General features: G+C 41.5%; 2 protein-coding genes across 3 annotated transcripts; both read right to left on the reverse strand.

Annotated features, from left to right (window-relative positions):
• Positions 1-6,789: 6,789 nt before the first annotated feature.
• On the reverse strand, positions 6,790-9,106 carry LOC145000237 (uncharacterized). 2 transcript variants are annotated; one of them, XR_013661167.1, is made up of 5 exons: positions 8,760-9,106; positions 8,046-8,673; positions 7,633-7,703; positions 7,084-7,508; positions 6,790-6,994 (listed from the first exon to the last, which is right to left on the reverse strand). XR_013661167.1 is itself a non-coding variant. In XM_078959432.1 (4 exons), the coding sequence occupies exons 1-4, from the start codon at positions 9,063-9,065 to the stop codon at positions 7,461-7,463; spliced, it is 1,053 nt and encodes a 350-aa protein (XP_078815558.1). In that variant the 5' UTR covers positions 9,066-9,106; the 3' UTR covers positions 6,790-7,460. The 2 variants fall into 2 exon arrangements, 1 of the variants encoding a protein (XP_078815558.1); XM_078959432.1 differs by having other exon boundaries at positions 6,790-7,508.
• Positions 9,107-9,145: 39 nt separating this feature from the next.
• LOC145009859 (disease resistance protein RUN1-like) lies at positions 9,146-11,152 on the reverse strand. The gene is made up of 4 exons (XM_078968491.1): positions 10,169-11,152; positions 9,746-10,066; positions 9,323-9,662; positions 9,146-9,162 (listed from the first exon to the last, which is right to left on the reverse strand). Exons 1-4 carry the CDS (start codon positions 11,150-11,152, stop codon positions 9,146-9,148), a joined length of 1,662 nt encoding a protein of 553 aa, XP_078824617.1.
• Positions 11,153-11,465: the final 313 nt, after the last annotated feature.

The raw sequence follows: 11,465 nt of genomic DNA on the forward strand, positions 1-11,465 counted from the left end.
ACCCTTTAGAGGTAGAGATTACCGATGATCGACTCTGGTGGATTTTGTTCCCATACTGTTGCGGGGAAACAAGGTGAGTATAGGCATGGATTGGTTGAGCCCTAATGGGGCGGTGATAGATTGCGCATAGCAGCTAGTGCGGGTAAGGACCCCAAGTGGGGGGAGAGTTGGTGATCCACAACGAGAGGCCACAGCGTGGACCTATAGTATGTTCAGTAGCGAGAGCTAGGCGCTACCTTCAGTAGGGATGCACGGGGTATGTCGCGTACGTTATGGATACCCGGGAGACGGGTAAGGCGACAGTGAGCGAGGTTCTGGTGGTGCGAGACTACGCTGATGTGTTCCCAGAGGAGCTTCCTGGAATACCTCCGGAGCGTCAGGTAGAGTTCAGGATCGACCTAGTTCCTGGTGCGGCTCCGATAGCCAAGGAACCCTATCGGTTGGCTCCTCCCAAGATGCAGGAGTTGTCTACGCAGCTGCAGGAGCTGCTAGAAAAGGGATTTATTCATCCGAGCAGATCACCATGGGGAGCCCCGATCCTGTTTGTGAAGAAGAAGGATTGGTCGCACCGGATGTGTATAGATTACCGGAAGCTGAATAAGGTAACGGTGAAGAATCGTTACGGACTTCTGAGGATTGATGACCTCTTTGATCAGTTGCAGGGAGCATCTTGGTTCTCCAAGATCGATTTGCATTCAGGCTATCATCAGATGAGGGTTAGAGAGGAGGATATTCAGAAGACCGCGTTTCGGATGCGTTATGGCCATTATGAGTTCGTGGTGATGCCGTTTGGGCTCACCAATGCTCTTGCCACATTCATGGACCTCATGAATCGCGTATGTAGACCGATGTTGGATCGGTCTATGATAGTTTTCATTGATTACATCTTGGATTTTCGAAGACTCAGGACGAACATGTGGAGCATCTGAGAGAGGTTTTGGAGACCCTGAGGAGGGAGAGCTTGTACACCAAGTTCTCCAAATGTGAGTTTTGGTTGCGCGAGGTGCAGTTTCTTGGGCATCTCGTCAACCAGAACGGGATTTTAGTAGACCCGGCCAAGGTGGAGGCCGTGATGAGGTAGGAGGTTCCGAAGTCTCCATCTAAGATTCGGAGTTTCCTAGGATTAGCAGGCTACTATCGGAGGTTTATTCATGATTTCTCCAAGATAGTCCTACCCCTGACACGGTTGACTAGGAAAGCCATGGTTTTTCGATGGGGGCCTGAGCAGCAAGCAGCATTCGAGACTCTGAGGCAGAGGTTGTGCGAGGCGCCGATCTTAGCCCTGCCCGAGGGCGTGGAGGATTTTGTGGTATATTGCGATGCGTCGATCTCAGGTTTAGGTGCAGTGTTGATGCAGAGGGGGCATGTCATTGTTTATGCCTCGAGGAAATTGAAGCCTCACGAGCCGAACTACCCGACGCATGATTTGGAATTGGGGGCGGTGGTTTTCGCCCTCAAGATATGGCGACATTACCTTTACGGGGTTCGTTATACCATTTACACGGACCACAAGAGTTTGAGATACCTCATGGATCAGCCGAATCTGAACATGAGGCAGCGTCGATGGTTGGACGTGGTGAAGGATTATGATTGAGAGATCCTTAGCATCCGGGGAAGGCTAATGTCGTGGCCGATGCGCTTAGTCGCAAGGCGGTGCCGATCAGGGATGTTTGCATGAGGATGACTGTGGTGACTCCCCTGTTGGAGCAGATTCGGGAGGCTCAACAGGAGGCTATGAAGGAGGAGCATCAGAAGAGTGAGCGTATAGTGGGGCAAGTCACCTCCTTCGATTATGATAGCCGGGGATTATTGACACTACACCGCAGGGTGTGGGTGCCGTATCATGGAGGCGTGCTCAAGATATTGATGGAGGAGGCACACAAATCCCGATTCTCTATTCATCCAGGGGCGAAGAAGATGTATCAGGATCTTCGCCTGGACTATTGGTGGCCTTGCACGAAGCAGGATGTGGCGTGGTATGTCGAGCGGTGCTTGACCTGCAGGAAGGTCAAGGCCGAGCATCAGAGACTGCACGACAAGATGCAGCCGTTGGATATCCCGTTGTGGAAATGGGAGGATATTACGATGGATTTTATCAGAAAGCTTCCCAGGAATGCGCGGGGAGTGGATTCTATATGGGTCATCGTGGATTGATTGACCAAGAGCGCCCATTTTATTCCGATTCAGGAGAGCATCTCGGTCGAGTAGTTGGCCGATATCTATATCAGGGAGATAGTGGCACGGCACGGGGTGCCAGTATCAGTGATTTCAGACAGAGATGTGCATTTTACTTCCAGGTTTTGGAAGAATTTTCATGATGAGTTGGGTACTCGTCTGCATTTTAGCACTACCTTTCACACGCAGACGAATGGCCAGAGTGAGCGGACCATCCAGACCCTTGAGGATATGTTGCGGGCATGCATGCTGGATTTTGGTGGTAGTTGGGATACCTATCTTCCTTTAGCTGAGTTCTCATACAACAACAGCTAACACACAAGTATTGACCGTCCTCCCTTCGAGATGTTATACGGACGAAGATGCAGGACCCCGATATGTTGGGGAGAGGTTGGCTAGAGGGTCATGGGAAGCACTAAAGTGGTGCTCCAGACGACGGAGAAGATTCAGCAGGTCCGGAGCAGGCTTCAGACTGCTCAGAGTCGGCAGAAAAGTTACGCCGACAAGCGTCGTTCAGACTTGGAATTTCAAGTTGGGGATATGGTTCTTCTGAAAGTGTCGCCATGGAAAGGCGTCATCTGATTTAGAAAGCGGGGTAAGTTAGGCCCAAGGTACATCGGGCCATTAAGGGTTGTAGCCCGGGTGGGCAAGGTGCCGTATAGGTTGGATCTACTAGCCGAACTCAGCCAAATCCACAGCACTTTCCACGTCTCTCAGTTGCGAAAGTGTTTGGTGGACGACTCGGCAGTGGTGCCTTTGGAAGATATCCAGGTCGATGACAGTCTAAATTATATCGAGCGGCCTGTGGAAATCCTCGACAGGAAGTCGAAGGATCTGAGGAACAAAAAGGTGGAACTTGTGAAGGTGAAGTGGCAGCACCGGAAGGGTTCAGAGTGGACTTGGGAACCAGTGGAAGAGATGATGGAGCACTATCCTGAGTTGTTTCGGGATCGAGCAGCAGACTTCGAGCTAGTGGTATGTACTCCTTGCTATTTATTTCTTTATATATTGCCTTGGACTCGGCGAGTTGATGGGCCAACTCGCCGAGTAGGAGTGGGTCAAGGAGCGGGATTTGGACTCTAGACTCGGCGAGTAGGCCCTGGTTTGGCAAAAACCCTAATCCGGGTGTCTGCACCCTATTTAAACACTCTATCTTGGCCTCCTGTGTCCCTAACACTTCTAGAGAGCATTAGAGTGAGACCCTGGCCCCCCTTATTGATCTAGAGAGCTTTTCGTCTTGTGAAGGAGATTGGAGCTTGGAAGGAGAAAGGGGTGGTTGAAGAGTGCAAGGAAAGGAGTAGATCTGAACTCTACGCAGGGAGAAGCTTCCATTCAGGTAGAAAAGTCTCTACCTTGATCTTTAGATCATTAGTTGCCATTTTTGTCCCAAATTGGTGGTTTTCAAGCCCTAGATCACCAAACTCCATGTGTGGTGCTTAATGATCCGAAAGGACTTCTGATCTGGACTTATTGGATGAATTAGTAGCATAAAGCTCCAGTGGTTGAAGTGATTAAGGTCCTCATTGAGTCTATGACCTCTTGAAGAGCTTGGTTTTGGCCTTTATAGCTTATAGGGCCATGCATGCACGTAAAGTTTGCAACTTTACGTGATAAGCATGCTCAAGGGACATGGATCTATGGTTTTGAAGCGTTGCATGTATTAGATTTGGCCTATATGGGAAATGGGTCATAGGGACTCGGCGAGTCCCAAGGAGGAACTCGGCGAGTTCCATGAAGACAGCCTTAGACTCGGCGAGTTGGATGAACAACTTGGCGAGTCCTATGAAGATTGCCTGGAACTCGGCGAGTTGTTCTTCAAACTCGGCGAGTCGGGTCACGAGTCAGTTCAATCGTCCCAAGTCATGAATGAAGAGCGATTCAGTGAGTGGGAAGAAGGACTGGTTGGGTAGGATCGGGTTACTAGGAAAAGGACTCGACGAGTCCAGGTCATGACTCAACGAGTCCAGTCAAACGGACATTGACTTTGACCAAGGGGTTGACCTTGGGCCAAGGGAGGGTCAGTCTTTTGACCTAATGGTATTTATGGGTGTCTAACCTATGTTCATGGTTTATAGCCGGAGGATTTGCGATCCAACAGTTAGTCACTCAGCAAGCAGATTTCAGCAGCTACTTTCGAGGTGAGTTACCTTCCTGTAGCGGTGGGTCTATGGCCACAATGCCCACCCACCAGTAGGGAAACGTATGATAGATGATTGTCTTTGTGATATCATCTAGGTCTGCTACTACCTGATATGTTATATGCTAGCATGATATGTTGTATGTGGTAGTAGTAGAATTCGGTTGTTGGGACCGAAGGGTAGTCAGACACCCTAGATACGTCTGACAGTATGGGATGATATGTTTGAATGCTGGCTTGTTATGTTATATACGATAGAGGTGGTAGGAGGGGACCAGTCCCTGAGTTCCGTTCCTAGGACCGAAGGGTAGTTCAGGCACTCCAGATATGTCTGATATATGTTATGTTATGGTATATGTGATAGTAGCAGTAGGGGGTGAAATAGTCCCCGAGGTTCGGTCGTCGGGACCGAAGGGTATTTAGCACCCCAGAACGGCTTGATATGGGTAGTCAGCACCCCAGAATGGCTTGACACGGGTTGGTCGGCACCCCAGAATAGTCGTACCGGGTAGGTCGGGCACCCCAGAAATGTCTGGCAATATGTATGTTATGTGATTGTATGGTATGTTGTGTGATGGAGGAACTCACTAAGCTTCGTGCTTACAGTTTTCAGTTTTGGTTTCAGATACCTCTTCTTCGAAGGGGAAAGAGCTGGCACGGTAGCGGCCCATCACACACATGCTTCATATTCCGCATCGCGAGATCTTCCTGGGTAATTGTACTCTGACATTATTATGTTTTTATGAATTTTTTTCCAGACATGTGATATTTTTATAAAATGTTATGATCAGTAAACGTTTTAATTTGAATGCTTGCTAAATATATGTTTTTTTTTAAATGAAATTTTTGGTTCGTATTTTTGGGGCGTTACAGATGTAACCTCACATAAGGAAGATATCATTGAGATTTCTTGGACATATTACCAAAACCTACCATTACCACTTAGGCGTACGCAATGATAGACACATATTTCGATTAGGTTAAAGTCTCCATGTGTATAGATGTAAAATAAAGGATGTAACTGTGTATACCCATCTTTTTTGGACTATTGCGTGGACGGAAATATTTACACGCTATATAAGAAGTGCAAACTTTTGATATTGTTTGCTCACTATTATCTTGTCTATCGGGTGGTGATGGATATTTAGATACTTTTAAATGGGGACATTTAGTACTGTTTGTTAGGTTGTGATGTAAGTTATTTATATTTGGATGTTATCATTATACAATAAACAATTACTTAGGTAATTTACTCTATTTTATTCATGTGTCATCGACAACAAAATATGCTATGGATATCTTTGCTTCTAGAGAGAAGGCCTGATAATGCTCCTGGGATAGTTTTGCCGCCAGCTGCTTTCAGCACCGACGTAAAGAATCAACATGAGATGGCTGATATAAGCCTTTACCGGGTATGGTCTAAATGTGATGCGGTATACGTGTGTTTTTATCACATCACATAAGTATTAGCATGTTATAGCCAAATGTAGTCTAGTGATATGTTATTTCCAACCATTTGTGCGGATATACATTTCCATAAATGTAAAGAATGCCCATTGGTTTTTTAGGGTTTCGGATTTTCAGTTGTTCACACTCGCTGTCTACAATAGTTCATGGTTTAGTGATTATTGTTCAGAAACCGCAAACTGGTTTATAGCTATACAACCGTGTATCCAGAAACTAGCATCAAATATGACAACACAGGTTGTTATGGTTCGTCGGAGTTAGTAACAATGGTAACTAGAGTAAGTTTCTTTGTCAGAAACAATGAACATAGCATTTGAGGTTCTCCGATAAGAGAAATGTATCGCGATGGAGGTTAGAGCACATTCCTAATATGAGGGTTGGCTGCGACTAATTGAGCAAGTGTGGCCGGAGACAGTGAATACATGGATGCTAGAGTTCGGAAGACATTGGAGGCTAGAATTCGAACACGGCGGCGATTTGTAAAAATGAAGGAAATGGCTAGGGTTGGAACATGTCGGTCACCGGTTATGTGAGGAAATTGGTGGTAGTGGCATCCTGCCGAGAAGAGAAGGGGACACATGGAAGACCAAAGACGGGGCTGGGTAAAGGGGTTGGGGGGTTTTTTAGGTTAATAATTTGAATAAAATAAATATACAAATAAAAATCCAAAAAATACAGTGCAAAGTAGTAACATTTTAGCATATGTACAGTAACAGCTGTTAAACAGAGGGACCGAATTCACAACCAAGCCTGATGAAAACAGAAAATTTTTGTCATTTTGAAATCACTAGTGTTGGAACCGCAAAAATCAGCAAACAACTGGAACCAGACTTACAGATTACTTTCATGCTTAGATCATTCGAAAATCCCCTTTTATGAATTCAAATAAATAGTTTACAAATTTCTGATTAATTATCCAGAAAAGAAATGAGATGAAGATACTCCGTGTTGCCAATATTGAAAGTTTCAAACTGTTTAGCAACCCACAAGTATATTCAAGTTCTTAAACATGTACCATAGATATACATCTAATTACTGTTGAATGTCTTATCCTAGGGCATCTAAGAAGCTTATTTAAGTCCTCAATATGAGCAGAAATTTAATGGCCATACCACAATTTTATAATACTACTTAAATTCAAGGCAACTTAACACTGATGTCGGCTGGTAGTTCATGGTGGGGTTTCGTGGCGGCAATTGCCGATGACAAAGACGCCTACAGCAACGCAAAAATCATGAGAATCATGGAAACTCTGCAAAAATATCGAATATATATAAAGCAATCAGTACAACACAGAGACTTACATCATGTTCCTCACACATGTATTAACTGAAATCAATTTATCTTCCTGTCTCTTTACCCTTCTCATTATACACACATATAAAATACAAATTACAAAGAATGGGCGAGATATGCAAAGGGCCGAGAGATAACACACATACAAACATACATTTAAAAACTAATATAGTAACATTAAATATTGTTTATCACCTATCATTCGCAATCAAAGATAAATAAAAAAAAATATATGAAAACAAAAGCCCAGAACATTTCACATATGGGCACCAAGTGTGACAACGAGCAAACTATCTTAATTCTTGTGGAAAATTAGGATAGAACTCATAGAGTTTCACATGATTGATTCAGAGTAGTTCGGTTACATGCATGCAGCCTCTCTTTCTCAAGCACTTTCAGGTGAATAATGAAACGTTGAAGATTCCCCCTTACCCTAATGATCAATAAAGGAAAAGTAAAAGTCAACTAAGTATATGGAGATATGATGTAACATATTTGGTTGTGTACGCATTTTTATGCTGTGATGATAGAAATGTTTGGGTGTGAAAAAAGCATACCTCACGTCTGCTACCAATTAATCCAGGATTCCTTTGAGATAAAGCTCTAAACCAGGACCCTTTCTTTTGTCCTGAACACAAGTTGTATTGAGCATAAATATATTTATATGGTCCAGCATATCAAAAGACATAGTCAACTGACATAACAAATCAACCCATTTAGACGGATTATTACTTTTTCCATTCATATAAAAATTAAAAGTACAACTTTTGGTTTTTATATTTTATAAAGACAAAATCTTGTCTTATAGGTCAATAAAATCGATAAAAAAAATGGGTATATTTGGGTCATAAGATCCATTTGCTTAAAAGATTTAAGTTACGATCCATATATTAAAAAAGTTGGGTCATGGATGAAATCATTATAAATGAGACATGACAATAAGAATATATTTAATAAAAATGACATCTACCTTGATAGTCGGGGCCATCCGTAATGAATTTACGGTGATAGGGATACAATTTTATGTAAGGAAGAAAAAATCGATAGTAGTTTAGGATGTATTGTCCTGTTGTTGTTTGAAAATGAGAGAGATCTCCACCAATTATGTGATTCCATGATTTGTAATAACCCAATGCATCTTCTTCATCATTGTTTTCTCCATTAGCATATACAAGACTCACCCCACACTCCTTTACAAATTTAAAAAACGGCAGGGTAACAGTAATAGTAACATAGTCACCAACGTCCATCTCATTCATCCCAAACATCCAATGACTTAACAACACCCAACCCTTTCCATTTTCCACAATTTTTTCCAAGTGACGTTCGTATATCCACATGCGGTTCTTTGTTATATTACTAATTGTCATTATTGGAGGAAAAGGGAGCGGATTATCATCTGGAAGTAGAGGCCACTCATCGGTAGGTTTCTCTGTGTGCAGAGAGCAAAAGTTGATTCCTGTAAGGAGGTTGTTTGGAGATGATGATGATGGGATGGTAAATGATATTGATGGACCCATGCTTCTATGCCTAAACCAACTTGGTATCTCTTCTGCCTCAAACATTGTGCTGAATATTCCAAATTCATAAAACATCGTCTGCCAAATACAACCAGCTTAATTAATATCCATAACAATTACATTATACATATTCACATAAACATGGACAGTTAACTGAACAAAACCTGGATTCCAAGTTCTGATGAAGAATTACTTCCCACACACTTTTCATTATGGAATTCTAAATCAGCCCAGCCCAATCTATGTAATACCTTTTCCTCAACACCTACTATTTCTTGGACTTTCACAATGCCCTCAATTTCATACAACCAACGTTCAACAGTTATCAAGGTAAATGGTAACTCTAGTGGGGACATTTCCGGATCAAATAAAACTTTTTTTACATTAACCAGATCATCAGAATCGAACAACAATGCTCTTAAAGTGCGTGGAGGGCACTCAACTAACTCCAATTTTGTACAATTCTCCATACTAAGTATCTCAAGTATAGGAAGGGTTCTCACACAACTGGGCATGGAATCGAAGGGATTGCTATCTAAGTATAATTCCTTTAACATGGATAGACAACTGAAGTCCATGGGAAAGGATTCAGTGAACAAATTGCTATTTACAAGTGACAACCTTACTAAAGTCCTCGGTAAAGACATTGCAAAGAACTTCAAATCACTTGGTATGGCACCCTCAAAGGTAGAGAAATAGGTCCTTTTGTTTATGCTAATGTTGTTACCTTTGCACAATTCCAGTGAATCCATATCCCTAATCTGGATACGAGATTTACCAAGACTACAACCATCTAGCAACATTGTCTTAACACTCTTCAACATGCTTATGATTCTCGGAAGTTTTTCAATCTTCTTGCAGTAGCTAAGATCGATGAAGGCAAGGTCAACACATTTCTCAATTGATTCACAGACCTCAACCAAACTAATGCAATTTCTAACTATTAACCTCTCAAGTGTAGGAAGTTGCTCAAATTCACCAAGACTACGAAGTTGTTTACAGAAACTTAAATTAAGAATCTTCAATGATCCAAGTAGCTTATTGTCTTTTAAGCGTGATCTGTCCCACTTCAAAAACAAAGGAAATAAGTTAGAATAGTAGTGAATTTCATTAACTCAACATGAAAGAATAATGAGTGAAGATAAGTTACCTTTTGCCTCTTGTCAAGCCGTGGATTACTATCACAACCGACAAATGATTCAATATTGCTATATGACATGTCAAGAGCAACCAAATTCATCATCGGTAAGTCTAAAGATATAGACTTTAAAGGAAACCCATGCATACACAAGCCTCTTAATTCCTCAGGAAAGTTCTCATAAGACCCATTCATATGCACATAATTAAGTTGTAGTAGCATCAAATTATCCATGTTACTAAATGCATCCGTTTTCAGCTCAAATGATGCACCCAACTTCTCTTTCTCAATCATGCGCATGTCAAGAGCAAGGCCTAGAACATTTCCCTTTCCCTAAGAAGTAAGAAGAAACACATTGAAAAAAAATAGAAAAAAATTAGATAATACAAAATCCTTTGAACATGCACAATACTACAAGCATAAATGGCCTCTTACCTTTTTTTGTTTTAACACTCTAAATGACTCCTCATGACACCATAATCGACTTTGCTTCCATGGTTTGTCAAGTGACTCTTGACGTACTTCCCATCTTCCCATCTCTTGAATCAACTGATGCATCTTCAATTCATTATTCAGTCCTATACTAAGAAGGCATTTGTCAACGAGATCTGTGATCCCAGATCTTGTATTTATATCACATGCATTTAATATTGTTTCACTAACATCTTTATCTATTCCAACAAAAAAACAAGCAATGTGCTTAAACAACTCCTTATCATTGTTACATGGTAAAGCATCAAAGCTCATTCTCAATACATTATTTATACGAGAATTTGTTTCTTTCATTAGACCTTCTATGCACCCTTCCCAGTAAGCTACATCTTGATTATGTAGAGACTTACCCAAAACTTTAAGAGCTAATGGATGTCCTTGACAATACTTCACTAGGTTATCTGACACCTCTTCATAACCTGCCTTGGGATAGTTGCACCTAAATGCATGAGAACACAAAAGCTGTTGTGATTGAATCTCATCTAATCCTTCAAGGAAATGCATTGCATGGTTGGGTTTAATGTTTGTTTTGAAAAGTGCACAACTTTCTGTCAACCATGAGTCCTTTGTTATTATTATAACTTTGCTTCCGGGATGAAAACCTTTGCTTCCAAGTAATGAATCCAACTGATCAAGAGTGGTGATATCATCAAGAACTAGAAAGACCCTTCTACGGGCTAGTGCATTCTCTATCCTTGTGGTGTATATTGATACATCATGAAATCTTATTGAACTTGTTTTGGAAATTTCATTGAAGAGTTGTTCTTGTAAATCAAGCAACCCATTAAAATTTCCATTACATTTCCTAGTGATATCATCAATATAGCTGCTTCTCTGGAATTCATGACAATATAGCCCATATATATGTTTGGCTAAAGATGTCTTCCCGATCCCGCCTATGCCATAAATAGTGAGTATATCCGCCATATGTGAGGATCCATCTTTCAACCATGAAGTGATGAAATTAATATGATAGTCCATCCTAATAAATAGAGGTTGAGCACTCCGTAAGTGTATATGTAATCTACGGTGTATGTTCTTCACAATTTCTTCAATGAACTTTTTCTCTGGCCTGAAACTTGAATTAACAATAACTTCAATACACAATCTACAACCTAAAGAACAAGATTTGAAGATTTAGTTTATCCGAAGATCAAATCAATATTATACCATATTATTGTTATGAATTAAGATATTCACATCAAAACCATGTTGTATTTTTTACTTCTAAAAATATAGT

Source organism: Lactuca saligna, chromosome 1, assembly GCF_052625555.1.
Source record: "Lactuca saligna cultivar CGN05327 chromosome 1, ASM5262555v1, whole genome shotgun sequence".
Lineage (NCBI taxonomy): Eukaryota > Viridiplantae > Streptophyta > Magnoliopsida > Asterales > Asteraceae > Lactuca > Lactuca saligna.